This window comes from Bos mutus, chromosome 13 (genome assembly GCF_027580195.1).
Source record: "Bos mutus isolate GX-2022 chromosome 13, NWIPB_WYAK_1.1, whole genome shotgun sequence".
NCBI lineage: Eukaryota > Metazoa > Chordata > Mammalia > Artiodactyla > Bovidae > Bos > Bos mutus.
In genome coordinates, this window is record NC_091629.1 from 55,088,656 (window position 1) to 55,104,188 (window position 15,533).

At 45.1% G+C, this 15,533-nt stretch overlaps 1 protein-coding gene across 7 annotated transcripts in view; it reads right to left on the minus strand.

Moving 5' to 3' along the window:
- The window catches only part of PTPRT (protein tyrosine phosphatase receptor type T), a 1,153,310-nt gene that overhangs the window by 85,596 nt on the left and 1,052,181 nt on the right, over positions 1 to 15,533 (minus strand). For 4 of the 7 annotated variants that reach the window (XM_070381762.1, XM_070381758.1, XM_070381760.1 and 1 more), the window contains one exon: positions 10,003 to 10,193. In XM_070381762.1, the coding sequence (XP_070237863.1) occupies positions 10,003 to 10,193 (191 nt within the window). The remainder of the gene's footprint in view (positions 1 to 10,002; positions 10,194 to 15,533) is intronic. The other 3 variants (XM_070381763.1, XM_070381761.1, XM_070381757.1) reach the window with 1 other exon arrangement.

The window sequence follows — 15,533 nt, forward strand, 5'->3', positions numbered from 1 at the left end:
ACCTAGCTAGCATATTTAAAAGCAGAGACATTACTTTGCCAACAAAGGTCTGTCTACTCAAGGCTATGGTTTTTCCTGTGGTCATGTATGGATGTGAAAGTCTGAATGTGAAGAAGGCTGAGCACTGAAGAATTGATGCTTTTGAATTGTGGTGTTGGAGAAGACTCTTGAGAGTCCCTTGGACTGCAAGGAGATCCAACCAGTCCATTCTGAAAGAGATCAGCCCTGGGATTTCTTTGGAAGGAATGATGCTGAAGCTGAAACTCCAGTACTTTGGCCACCTCATGCGAAGAGTTGACTCATTGGAAAAGACTCTGATGCTGGGAGGGATAGGGGGCAGGAGGAGAAGGGGACAACAGAGGATGAGATGGCTGGATGGCATCACTGACTCGATGGATGTGAGTCTGAGTGAACTCTGGGAGTTGGTGATGGACAGGGAGGCCTGGCGTGCTGCGAGTCATGGGGTTGCAAGGAGTTGGACATGACTGAGTGACTGAACTGAACTGATTACTATACTATTTTCCAGATGTTTCAGAGAAGAGAGAAGAGCAAGATGCTGGCTTTACCTCCAAGAGGCCTATGGTTTGCTGGGAAAGCTCATACTAGGATACCTCTATTCCTCCCATCCCTGCGTCTGTGATCTCAGAGACCCCTGAATCCCATCCCAAGCTATAACCTGTTGGCCCTGTCCACACATTTTCTCCATCTTCACATGTGAGCTTTTGGGAGGTGTCTCTGGGTCAACAGCTCTCCCCTAAACTTGAGGTCAGCTAGAATTAAGGGGTGGACTGGCAAAGGGTATGTTAATTGTTTTTTTTTTTTTTTTTGTTAATTCTGTTCAGGAAAACTGTGAAAACTTCCTATTTATCTCCCCAACTAGTTTCATTTTGAGTTTTATCATTTCCTAGACAGGCATCTTTGTTTCCCATGTAAGAGGTGACTTGCAATATTTCAATCCCTTTATGTTTCTGAGCCCCTAAATGTGTGGTTTGCTTTGTCATGCATACTTTTTTTCAACTCAGCCTTCTTCTTTTCTTCAACTCAGTGTCTCATCTTTTAGAAAATTTCTAATTGTTCTTGAAGAAATAACTGACAAAAAGCAAAACTAAACAACAAAACCTGCTTTCACCCTGGACTGCCCTTTCTCAAAGCATGCTAACTAGAGTTCTTTTATATAATTACATGGTGTGGTAAGACCATGTGCTTCCTTTAAAGTAGGGTCTTTACTGTTTTTATCTTTCTAACTATCCCCAGTACTCTACTCAGTGTAAGGTACTCAGTAGGTACTCAATAAGTGTTTCTGGCCAAATGAAGCATAAGCATATATCATCAGGCTTCAGGAGTCCATGATATATAATAAACATTTCACAGAAGATAAAACATGGACCCAGAGATGGAAGAGTCTCACACAAGTCTACCCATCGTGTCAGGGGCAAATTGAGAACCAGGGCTTGATTCTCAGTTGAGATAGTTTTCTATGGTAGCACCTCAAAATTGCTCCTTTGATTGGGGAGGGTTCCAATTAAATAGAAAATATCTATTTGCTATGTTGTAAACAGAATACCAAGTGGAAAAATAAAAATAAGCTCAAAGGAAAAGTTTCAGTTAATAGTCTCTTGAACATGAGCCCTTTCTTAACAGGGAAAACTTCCAAGTCTGAAACCACATGATGTGTTTGGGACACCTCTGGAAATGGCCTACTTTCTCCTTATTTTAATCCATGGAACATGGACTGAAATAAGCAGGTGGAATCAGGTCTTTCTATTTTGGTCATTATGAGTTTCCAGAGCTGGAGAACAAGCATGGTATTCCCTTTCATGATTTGGGCTTCTGCCACTAATTCCCTGTGTCCTTACCCAAGAATCACTTATTTGCAAATTGAAGAGCTGGACCAGAACCCAGAGGTTACCTACAGTGGGATGTTTTGTGACTCTCTTACCAAGAGAAGGGAGGAAAAAAAAAGTTGTAGAAGCAGAAGGTCGGCTCTGTCTTTGCTTGGGTGGCTCTGAGCAGAGCAGAGGGCACCTGGGGGTGATTTGAAGCATCCATCTCCATGGTTACACTCCATCAAAGCTGCCCGCCCAACACCACCCACAGACGACTAACAAAGATGGCAACACTGGCCACTGGCTTCACCCCACACAAGCCACGCACACAGCGTGTCTGCCCAGAGCTGGAAGATGAACAAATGTTTGCTCTTCATTAGGCTGTATCATATGCCTCACAGCTGTTCCTTGTTGCCTTAAATAGTCTTAATGGAGCTGTAATAACCAGATACCTTCTGGTTTCCCTACTGGGCTTGTTCTATTCATTATGACAACAGGCTGGCTGGATTGGACAGGGATTAACACAATTCTCTTCCTTCTCTCCATCACAAAGTCACCGCATCTTCTTTCCCAGCATCCTTCCCAAACTTGATATTCAGCTGACCCTGATGGTGGCTGGGGTTCTAGGACTCACAGACAAACCTAACTCTCCAGTCAACATCTGTTAACATTTGATGGTACACTTAGGGTTTCTGTTTTATAACTGGGGGAAGCTGGGGGAATTTGGGCTGGGGGTGATAGGAAGGGGAGGAAGGAAGACTCTGAGATCCAAGATCATGTGCAGAAGCCCCTTGACTTTAATGTGGCTGTGTTTCAACAGCAGGGTAGATCTGAGGGGTCACCACATGCTTCCATAGGCAACGAACGTCACCAGCAGTCAGTTCTGCGGGTGAGGGCAGGGGTCTGTGGGCACAAGAAAGGCAAGTGCTGGGGACTCCATGGGTCTCCTGAGACCAGCGACTCTACCTTGAAAGTACATTAGAGTCATCTGGAGAGCTTAGAAAATATTGATCCCTGGATCCCACTTTCAGAGATTCTGATGTAATTAGTCTGAAAGATGGCCTGGGTGTTGGTGTTCTTAAAACTTCCCTGGGTAATTCTAACATGCAGTCAATGTTGGAAGCTTCTGATCTGTATGGGAAGTGCAGTTAATTTGCCTTAGGCCTCCTTGAGTACTTAGGAACACAAGGCCCCCTGGTCAGTCATGGCAGCTAAGGCTTGAGACACAACTAGCAGGGTGGGAGCCCCAGAGAGTGAAGTCTAGTGGAGATACGGGTAGGATGGAGGAGCCACCTTGCCTGGACAACTGGTTCCTACTGAGACTTCCAACCCTGCACGGACAGAGCACTCTTTGGATCCCTTTGACCAATGCCTGCACTCTCATTGCATAAATATGAAAAGGGAGGCCTAGAGAGGAGGAGTAATTGGCCCAAGGTCACCCAGATACTTAATGAAAGAGACAGGACTTGAACCTAGGCATTCTGACTCTCAGTTTAGGACCAGTCATGCATTATTTCAAGTCACTGAACTTAAAATATAGTATATATTCAAGTTTACATGCTCAAGAGAACAAGATGATTTTATGGCTCTATATGAAAGAATGTGTGTGGGCTTAACTGGGCTCAGGGCCCAGTCTCCTGGTTCAGGCAACTTCATACTTTCCTTGAATTACTGTTCTAGCTGCCTACTTGTCTCTGGTTCCCCTGCTCTGGTCTGCGACAAAGAGTTGCATCCAAAATGTGAATCCAACTTAAAAAATCCTGCTTTTTTCAGTAGCTCCCCATTACTCCTGGAGTAAAATTCAAACTCCTCAGCCTGACAAGACCCCCTTTCCCCAACCCCATTACTGTTAACAATTCCAGTCTCATCTCCTTCTATGCTCCCTCCTACTTCTTCAGCTTTGACTTAGACTTCATGTCTTCCAGAAAGCCACTGGCCATCCAACCTCTCAGGCTAGGCTCAATGCATGCCACCCCCACGGGTTCTGATAGCACTTCGTTCAGTTCAGTCGCTCAGTCATGTCCGACTCTTTGTGACTCTTTGTGAGGTTGCTCAAACTCATGTCCATCGAGTTGGTGATGCCATCCAACTATCTCATCCTCTGCCATCCCCTTCTCCTCCTGCCTTCAATCTTTCCCCACATCAGGGTCTTTTCCAGTGAGTCAGTTCTTCACATCAGGTGGCCAAAGGATTGAAGCTGCAGCTTTACCATTAGTCCTTTCAGTGAATATTCAGGGCTGATTTCCTTTTGGATTGACTGGTTTGATCTCCTTGCAGTCCAAGGGACTCTCAAGAGTCTTCTCCAACACCACAGTTCAAAAGCATCAATTCTATGGTGCTTAGCTTTCTTTATGGTCCAACTCTCACATCCATACATGACTACTGGAAAAACCATAGCTTTGACTAGACAGACCTTTGTCAATTAATAAATGTCTCTGCTTTTTAATATGCTGTCTAGGGTTGTCATAGCTTTTCTTCCAAGGAGCAAGCGTCTTTTAATTTCATGGCTGCAGTCACCATCTGCAGTGATTTTGGAGCCCAAGAAAATAAAGTCTGTCACTGTGTTCATTGTTTCCCCATCTATTTTCCATGAAGTGATGGGACTGGATAGTGCTCTGAGGATGCTTCTATTGTGCCATTTTACTAAATAGTGAACTAGTCAGTTTATATGCCCATCTCTAAGAATAAGCTCTATGAGCTCAGTTGGTAAAGAATCTGCCTGCAATGCAGGACACCCTGGTTTGATTCCTGGGTCAAGATCTGCTGGAGAAGGTATAGGCTACCCACTCCAGTATTCTTGGGCTTCCCTTGTGGCTCAGCTGGTAAAGAATCTGCCTGCAGTGCGGGAGACCTGGGTTCGATCCCTGGGTTGGGAAGATCCCCTAGCAAAGGGAAAGGCTACCCACTCCAGTATTCTGGCCTGGGGAGTTCCATGGCTTGTATAGTCCATGGGGTCGCAAAGAGTCAGACATGACTGAACAACTTTCACTTTCCCCATAAGGCAAAGACTGTACCTTGTCTCCTCAGTTCCTGGAGACCAGTATAATGCTTGGTCCAGGAAAAGTGCTTTAACATCTTACAGTTGAAATGCTGTGAGACTGAGTCCTCGGTCCTCATCTCTGTCTATATTCACTGACTTTGAACAGCCACATATCATCTCTATGTCAATGATTCCCCAGATTTTCTCCAAAGTCCAGGCTTCTTTTCCAAATTCCAATCTCATACATCCAGCTACCCACTCTTCATCTCCACTAGGATATCTATTGGACAGCTTAGTTCAAAAAGGAACTCCCCATTCCTTCCTTATCCTCACTGTTCCACCTGCAGGTTCCCATCTCCACTGGTGGCAACTCCATCCTTCCAGTGTCTCTGATAACAGCCCTGGAGTTACCCTCGACTCCTCTGTTTCTCTCAGTTGCCATGTATAATGTGTCTGTTGGCTCTTAAAATACATGCATAGTGCAACCACTTCTCACCACCCCTGCTGCCACAGTCCAGGTGAGTCACCGAGCTCCTGCAGTGGCCTCTCAACTGGTTTCCCTACTTTTACACGTTCTTTCCTTTGTTTCCATTCTTCAAATAGTAACTAGAATCAGTCTTTCAAAATAATGTCCGGAAATTATCACTTGTCTTCTCAAAGCTCTGCAGTGGCTTTCTATCCCATTCAGAGTAAAAGCCTAAAGTCCTTATAATGGCTTATAAGGCACTATTTGGTCAGGCTCCTTTTATTTTTCCAACTACACCTTCTATTACTTTTTCTCCACGCATACTCTGCTTACTCCATGACCTCCATGTACATGCCAGATATATTACTCCCTTGATCTGGACTCTTACTCTGGATATTTTTCACAAAGTCTCTGCCCACATCTCATAATTAAAGACGGCCCTTTCAGTCTCTTTAGGGTTGGAACCTCTTTCACTTCATGTTCCTGGAATATACCCTCTCCCTTCCTTGTACTCTTTCATTTCCCATGGTACTTACTTGTGGAAGATTGTATAAGCCACAGATTATATTTTCCAATTGCTCCTGTTTTGTATTACCTTTTAGAATCTTGCAGCTGCCCCTCCCTTCAACAAGAGATGGAGTCTAGGGACTTCCCTGGTGGCTAAGTGTCCAAGTGGCTAAGATTCTGCACTCCCAGTGCAGGCAGCCTGGGCTTAATCCCTGATCAGGGAACCAAGATCCCACGTGCTACAAACTAAGAGCTCATATGCTGCAACTAAAAGACCCCACATGCCACAAAGAAAGCGGAAGACCCCATGTGCCGCAACAAAGACCTGGTGCAGCCAAATAAATAGTAATAACATACATTTTTAAAAAAAGGGATGGAGTCTAATTCGTCTTCCGTAGAATGTAGGCAGTTATTGCTTGCTTATAACCAATAGAAGGTGGTAAGAATGTTCTGTGTGGTGTCCAAGTGTAGGTCACAAGGGGTAACACACTTGCCACTTTGTTCGCTAGCAGGCTCACCAATGGAGCCCTGCACCACCACGGAAGAAGTTCAAGGATCTTGAGGCAAGCATGCTGTGAAGAAGCCAGGCTACCTGAAGAGGCTGAGTGTAGGTGTTCCAGCTGGCTATCCCAGCTGAGATCCCGGATGACAGCCTACATCAGCTGGTAGCCATGTGAGTGAAGACACTTCCAGACCACTTCAGCCCTAAGCCATAGAGCCTTCCAAGTCAAGGCTTCAGACATCACAGTGTAGAGACAGACTATCCCTGCTGTATCCTGTCCAAATTCCTGATTCACTGAATCAACATGCATGATAAATTGGTTGTTTTACATCACTAAGATTTGGGGTAATTTGTAACACAGTATGTTTTTACTGTCTACCATACTATATTATTTACTAACACATTACAATAAGTTATTGTAAAATAACAACCTTATTAAGTCTATTGTTTATTTTGAGGTTCCTCTGCTAGAACACAAGTTTCACAAGGACAAGGATCTTCGTCCGTTTTTGTTCTCTGGCATATCCCAGATATCTAGAACAGTCCTCGGGAATAGTAAATACTCAGTAAATATTTAATGAACAAATTTGTAAGTGACAGAAAAATTTAACTGAATTTTATAAGACACAGCTTGCTACAGCTGAGAGGTCTCTTATATGTCAATTTGTCAAATCCACTCATTTGTATGAAAAAACTGAGCAGAGTAGGGGAGTGACAGGCAACAGAGCACACGGTGTGTGGCTCCAGAGTAGGCCTGGAGGCCCGGGGATCTTCTGTCTGCAACAGGAAATGGCCTTCAGGTAGATGTGTGATGCTTTGCTCAGTCTGCAGCTTCCAGACATCACAGGAGCCTTGACGATCAAAACAACATCCAGCTACAGTCTCCGTTAGTGGAAAGACGCTGTGGAAAGATTCCTATTAAGTAATGTTTTCCAATTAACCTCCAGTTAATCAGGAAATACTGTTAACTAGAAGCTAAGCATTCAAGCTAACTGATTAATATAATTTGAAACGATTGAGGGCAAGTCTAGTCTACTTAATGCTATTTCTGGTTGAAGTCCAAATGATGGAACAACATGGATTGTTTTCTCTTTCACTATAAAAGCAGTTAATTTCCATGCTAGAAAGTTTGGAAAATATAAAAAAGCACAAACACACACACCAAGAAAAAAAATATCAACCCAAATTCCACCACACAGGGATGGATGCTTTTAAAAGTGACATCATTCTGGGTGTCAATGCACCAAAATTGTCAAATATATTTGTATTTCTGTTTTCAAATTTTAGATTGCAAGTTCTTAGAACAGTGTTTCTCAGGCTTTGACTACTTGGCCCCCTTTCAGATAAGTCACACAGATCGATCCCTTAATGCTATTTGAAAATTTAAAACAAAAATTATGACTGATGACTTATTCAACCTTCAGGATATTGACTATAGCTTTATAAACAACACACCCTCTCCTGACATTCACTCAGCAGACAGATCTACACAAGTGAGTGCAAGCGCATACGTGTGTCCCCCTCCCCCCATCACACACGAGTTCAGGGCTCGGGATTGAGGCAGGAGATAGACGGGCCCCAGGCTGAGCAGCTCCAAACAGTCTCCCCCTGACACTTCAGAACAAGAGGTAACAACAGAGCCCTGCTTGAATAAAAGATAAGCTGATCACATTTTTTCTTGTTCTTGTGGTCAAGGAGACATCCCAGACCACATGTGAGCAGAAAAGATACTCAGGGGTCAGAGGAAGGAGGGGGGTGCCAGCCCATAATATGTCCTGCCAACCTCCCAGAAACCCTCACACTAGAAAATTCAACCCTCACACTAGAAAATTCATCTTGGCTGAAAGATGTGCATGCACATTGGAGAGGGCCCTGAGTTAGACCAAATATGGACATGAGCAAGATGACTGGCTGACAGGACCTGGAAAATTCCCCCATATAAGAGAGCTAAGCCACTCCTATTGGGCGAAAAACTCTGAATCCACCTGTGGATTCTTCCACATGTATGTCACTTCTAATAAACGCTTTACCTGCTTCACAATCTTTGTCTCTTTGCTGAACTCTTTTTTCAAAGCAGACAAGGACTGAGGTCCTGCTTCCAGCTGCTGTACCCCACAGCCCCCTGAGACCAAGATCATTCAAGCAACCTCCTAGGACATAAGGCCCAGGGAGGCGAGGTGATGGGACTATCTCCTGCAATTCTTACCCAATATCCTCCCAAAATTTATAGATTGAATATGTGAAGAATGCTGTTTCACTTAGACCATATTTGAAATTAACTGCTAGCTCTCCTGAGCTGGTAATTACTTACATTCATTGACATAAACGTTTTTGTTCTCATAAATGTGTCAAACGTTCCCCTTGCTACCATGTTTTACACTCTCATAAAGTTTTAGGACCAGACAGGCTCTTAGTAATCATCGTATCCAAACTCTTCATTCAACTAATAAAGACTTTTAAAAGTCAGATTGCAAAACCAGAGGCCGTGCAGTTTGTTGCATTGGAATCTGGACCCCTCCCCCATAGTCTGGCACAATTTCATGACCTCACACAGCTTCTGAAATACTGCTGTGTAAGCTCTTTCTCAGAATACAGTCTGAGAGTTAAACTTAGTCCTCAGTACCAAGAATTGCAAATGCGTAGCATCTGAGTCAACGCATTTTCACTGCACACACTGAACTGAACCTAGCATATTTGGGCCACATGCTGCATGTGAAACAGAAAAAACACACCACCACCACAAGAAAACCTAGTGCAAATAACCCAGAGCTTGGCACACAGTAAATGCTCAAAAGATATTTTGGGAAAGAAGGAGGAGAAGGAGAGAGAGGAAAAGAGAAGAAAGAGATGTTCTTTCCAAAGTTGCTTGCAGCTGTATTCTGACTGGCACAGGAAGGGTGCAAAATTCCTCCAGGGGAATGAGATGCTCTTTAGGGCAAGAAAACATCTTAATGAGTTTCTCCTTTTTTCATTCGATTTTTTGTTTGCAAAAGGTGAGGCCTAATGGGCAAGGAGTGAAACAAAAGGAGTGAGATAAAGAAAGCTAAATTGTTCCACATAAAAAAAGTAAAGGGAGTGTGGGAGTTCTCTTTTGGCTGCTAGAAAAAAAGCAGGAGGAAAAAAAGGAAATTTTGAGGACACTAAAAAGAACTTTGGGGAAGGAAGTGGATAGAGACCTGTCAGGTGACCAGAACCTCAGAAGGACTTGCATTCAGGTGCTTCCTGTACTGCAATCCTGTGATTTCACAAACCTCAGTAACAACTGCTACTCACAAGTCCCTGGCAATAGGGACAGGCTGGGGAACAAGGTAAGGGATGTCCAAGGCAAGGATGCAGAGGAGGTACAGAGAAAGGGGGGATGGCGGTCACCAGATGAGATATTGACTGGGGGGGTGCTGAAAACACAACAGCAGCATGGCCATGAGGCAAGAGGCGACCAGGAGCAAGCAGACCTCCTAGAAATCACTGGAAGGCAGGGGACATCTCCTGGTTTTTCTTCAATGTGTAGGATGGGGGCTCAAGCCATTCTCTCTTCCTATTGAAGGAAGATGTGACTCCAAACTGATGTAGCAGATCTGGGTGGGAACTGGGACAGTGTATTTCTGACATGCTGCCGGGACTGCTGATGCTGCTGGACCAGGGACCATACTTTGAGTAGCGAGACCAGCATCCAGGAGGCCTCTGCGCCCACCAGGGAGTTTCCTGCAGGGTGGTCTCTTACCTCATACTCCTCCTTGAACCCGTAGCCCTGGCCCCTCTTCATCTGCGTGATGTGCTGGAGCAGGTCAGCCACCCGGATGGCGGGCTGGAACTGGTCCCGGGGATAGCTCATCTCCACAGGGTCGCAGGCTCGGTAGGGGTGAGTCTGGATTGTGAGGGTGGGCTGCGCCAGCTCCCCGCGGCTGCCATCTGCTTCAAAGAGAAGGAGCAGAACAGGCCATCACCTATAGGAGCTTTGTCCTCTGTCCTCTGTCCCTCCCCCAGCTTGACATGGGGAGGACCAAGGGAGCTAACTCAGGACGGCTGATCAGGGAACTTCAGAAAGAACAGAGATGGTGGTTTCCCTGGCCTGGCTGTAGTGGCGGGTTTAAGAAAATAAACAACCAACCAACCAGTGACACAATAACCTGCGGTCTGTTTCTACTTCAAGGGTGCATCTTTAGGGAGTAAAGCCAAGCTTCTGGGCTGGCTGTCAGCTCTGTCCGTCCTCCAGACTTGTCAGGGTGGTCGTGGCCAATCCAGGCCAGTCCAGAACCAGTGAGAAGCCGGCAGGCTGGATACTGGGAGCACCCTCCTGCAGCCTGCCTGGAATGTCCTGGTGGTCCCTGGAGATCAGAGCTACTTGTCTGCTTCTGGTCCATTTGACTGTATCCTTGCGACCTGGTTTCTCTACCAGTTTGTTTCCTTCAGGTTGTAACCTGGGAGGCACTGGAGCCAGTCTTGGATCCACAGTAAAAAGCAGGGACCCTCACCCTCTCAGCTGCTCTCTCCAGCTATGGCATCTGCAGTGTGATCATTTTCTGCCTACTGTCTGATTTCCCCAGCAAGTAACACTCTTAATCCAGGAGTGGTGCTGTACCTACCTCACCAGTAGAGAGGCCTGAACCTCCTCCTTCAGCTACTTCTCCCAGGCCCGGGCTGTATACCTGATCTCCTCCATCACCTCTCCTTGGCATAAGATCTATAATCTCCCCTGCTAACAATCTTTAGACACACTGAATTGAGTTCACTGCCCGGTATTAGTTGGGCCACCCTCAAAACTGATGCCTGTTGAGGGTGGAATTTGAATTCTTCTGCTCCCCTTGTACCAGTAAAACCACATTCTTACCCTCTGAACTCCCTGCCAGCCACACACCGTCAATCTTCTAGGGCCAGTGCATCTCATCCAGAACCATTCAGGCTTGGTCTCTCCTCCCAGAGACGTGGACAGTCTATGCCCCAGACCACTGTGTTTGTGATGTGCATGATGAGGACTGCCAGATTTAATGTGTCTCACCCAGATGTTTTCAGACACTGCAAGGCACCAAGGCAGACCCCACGAGGTCTATGCCACACTCATTTCCTGGGAGGTTTAGCATGTATTTCCTCATTTTCTGCAACCTGTCTTTTCAGAATATCTTTCAGTTTGTCTCGATGTCACAATAATCCATCAAACACTGATTCTGTAAAAGTGAACTTTCCTCCTATGCGTTGCCGTGAGCAAAGCTGTTCCTTGTAAGGAAATGATCGCCAACAGAAAGATCTAGAACTTACAGGTTTATGCACCAGGAAGATGTAAATGTAAGCACATGACGTAAGAAGGTGAGATGTAAGCACATGTTTCCTGGCAAGCATGAGGAAAATACAGCTTATTTTTCTCCTCTGATGTGAGGTCATAGGTAACTCATCTGCACTGGCACTGCTTCAACACAGAGCTGGCAAATGTGGGCACTGTGTCCCTTCTCCATCACACCCTTGTGATTGGGACTTAAGGTTTACTGAGACTTCACCCTGTGCCAGGGACTCTGGCAGGCACTGGAAATGCTCGGAAGACAGGTTTCACCCTTGACAGTCTAGTGCAGCGGTCCCCAAGCTCTTTGGCACGAGAGACTAGTTTTGTGGAAGACAAATTTTCCACGGATCCAGGGTAGAAGATGGATTTGGGCTGATTCAATTGCATTACATTTATTATGGCCCAGCTGATCTGACAGGAGGTGGAGCTCAGGTGGTAATGAGAGTGATGGGGAGCGGCTGTAAATAGAGAGGAAGCTTCATTCACTCGATGGCTGCTCACCCCTGCTGTACAGCCCAGGTCCTAACAGGCCATGAACTGGTACCAATCTGTGGCCCAGGGGTTTGGAACCCCTGTAAGGTGGACAGACAAGGAGACCCAGTGGAAGCACGAGAAGAGAAGTGGGAAAAGCCAAGCACATCTATGTAAGAGCAAGGAGGCTGGGATGGAGCAGAAGTGGAGGGTGGCGAGGTGATGGGGGCAAAGTTGTAAGAGATGGTGTGAGGTAGGCCTAGAGAGGTGTGAATGTCTACGAACCTTCAAGCCAGTAGGAAGGATTTTAAGAAGATGCCTTCTTTTTAAAGACACATTATGTCTTGTAGCTCAGTGATAAAGAATCAGGCTGTCAATGCAGGAGACATAAGAGATGTGAGTTCAATCCCTGGGTTGGGAAGATCCCCTGGAGGAGGGCATGGCAACCCACTCCAGGATTCTGGCCTGGAGAATCCCGATGGACAGAGGAGTTTGGCGGGCTATAGTCCACAGGGTCACAAAGAGTCGGACATGATGGAAGTGCCTTAGCACACATGCCTTGTTGGTATCCCAGCTGCCATGGATATGTGGCATCCTTCTGGTGAATATCACCCATGGGGCTGGAGAAGAAAGGAACACTTGGGTTTGCTTCTCCAGATGCTGTACTTCATGGTTTTCCAGGACAGGATGAATCCGAGTCAGCGCCTGGAGCCCTGGGAGTGTCTCCTACCTAAGCCACCATCATATACGGGGACAGATATCTTCAGAGACCCATGGGCCTGAGCGGCCTGGGAGACCAGCTGCCTGGCAGAGATAGGCTTCTTAGGATCAAGCACCTGATGAGTTTTGTGAGATGCCAAGTGTTTCCAAAACCAAACAGCTACCAATATGGATGTTTTCCTCTAAACACATTGCTAGACAGACTGTAAACTCAGTGTCAGCAAAACCAACGCTGGAATGGAAAATAAACATGTCTGAAATTTAGCAACTTGTATTGCTGTAACATTTGTAATAATGTCAGTGCTGGTGCTAATGATGCTGTGAAGACTCGGAACCAAGGGACTTTCAAGGTTTATTAATTCAACTAGTTGGACTCCCTTTTCCAATGTATCTTACTTCACCTATTCCCTTATTAACCTCTGATAATGCAGAAGTGATGCCTTTTATCACACCCCATTTCACCAGACGCACTATACTTAATTTTCCATCATTAGGTTTAATGAAAACCCAATTTCACAACTCACTTCTCTCAGGAACCTACAAGTAACGCTACGTTTTTATCAGCCCCAATTAAAAAGCGTTATGATGTTCCTATTCGAGAGGGAGCCTTAAAACTAATGTGTGATTCTGTTGCTAATTCAACAAGGGCGCTGGAATCCACATGCTGCTCATAAAATGTAACTCGAACCAGCTGGCCCAGGGAGAGAACAGTTTTCATTTTTCTCCTCATCAGACCCTTTCATGGCATTTCAACTTCTCATTTATGGATCTTGCATGTTTATTTATCACATAATAATATTTTGGATTTCTTCTGTACTTTTTTCTATAGCTGTTGTCTAGGGCTTGAATTCCCTCCCCACCCCCGACCACCTCAACGAGTCTCGCTGCTGCCTATGAGGCACTTGCATGGCGAGCAGAGGGCTTATGGTGACGTGTATGAGCTGCCGGGTTACCACGCTCCCTCTGATTTCCTCTTTCCTGTCTCTTCTTCCTTGGGAACCTGGCTTTGACCTTCTCTTTCTTTTTTATTCTCCTGCTTCCAGTCATTACAGATCTTCCACTAATGTCAGCTACATATTTCTAATCACTTGCTAGGAATAGCCACTCCAACCAGCTAACAAATATGAACTGAGTACCTACATTGTACAAAGTGCAGTGTGAGATACAAGTACAGACAGGAGGGTGGAGGAAAGCGTGTTCAGAGGAAGAGGAGTTGCCACTTGTAGGAGAGAAGGTGCGTAAACACTTCTGACAAAAGTGAGAGGGGATGGGCTCTGGGAGGTGGTAGGTAACATGCTCCAGAGTCAGGCTCCGTGGAAACATTCCTCAAGCTTTAAGCAGCACATCCGTTTCTGTGGATTTTGCTGTCACTGTGTACAGCCTGTATCAGCTCTGTCCATTTCCATGGTGACGGAGATAGTCTGTATCTCTGCTGTGCAATATGGTAGCCACTTATCAAATGTGACTACTGTGCATGGGAAATGCGGCTAATGTGATGGGCAAACTGTATTTCACATTTTGCTTAATTTCAATTCACTTAAATTTAAAATCCCACATGTGGCTTATAGCTCCTGGACTGGGAACCGCAGATCTAGAGAAAGATACAGGGAGAGGGAGAACATTCTGGAGTTACATAGAAGGGTAAAGAGGTCCAGTGGAAATACAGCATGGGCCACGTATGTAAATTGCTTTCCTTATAGCAACATTAAATAAGGTAAAAAAAACAAACAACAAGTGAAATGAATTTCAGTACGAAATTTTGTTGAATCCAATGCATCAAAATGACATTTCAATGTAAAACTGGTATAAAATTATTAATGATATATTTGACATTCTTTACTCATACTAAGGCTTTGAAATCCAAAGTGTATCTTATAAAGCATTTCAACTCAGCTGTATTTCTAGTGCTCAACAACACATATGGTCAGTGGCCGCAGTACTGGGCAGGGTGGGTATACACAGACATCCAGAGTCAAATCAAGTTCCAAAGAGAGATGACTTAGAGCTAGAGTGAACTCCAAAAGGCACCTACCCATACGGCTCTAGCAGAGCACTGTCCAGCGGAATGGCATATAAGGATGGACGTGCTCTACATCTGCACATTCAATATGGCAGCCACTTCCTGCATTGGTAGATGGATTCTTCACCACTGGTCATGCCACCTAGGAAGCCCCTATGACTAGCACGCACTTCAAATATGGCTAATGTGACTGAAGATCTGAATTTTTAACTTAATTTCAATTAATTTAAATGTAAATAGCCACCTGTGGCCAGGGGCAACTTCATTGAATAGTGCATATCTACATAGTTATGCTTTCAAAATTTTTCTTTAAATCAACTTTGAATCAGTTTTACTTTATCTCATTATGAATGATAGTGAAATATAAAATCATAGGCATAATATGCTACTTTTGACTTAAACTAGGATAGGGGCTTCCTTTGTGGCTCAGCTGGTAAAGAATCTGCGTGCAATGCAGGAGACCCAGGTTCCATCCCTGGGTTGGGGAGATCCCCTGAAGAAGGGAATGGCAACCTACTCTAGTATTCTTGCCTGGAGAATTCCAGGGACTCTATAGTCCATGGGGTTGCAAAGAGTTGGACATGACTTAGAGACTTTCAATTCACTTCACTTCAAGTGACTAAACAGGATAGGTGTGCACAGATTTGTGACCTTTGAGAAAGTGTTATGTTCACACCATACCCCCATCTCATATCTCCCTCGGGAATGTGTTCTTACCCAATGTAATGGCAGACAGAATTACCTTGTCTCCCAGTCTTAAATCTGACCA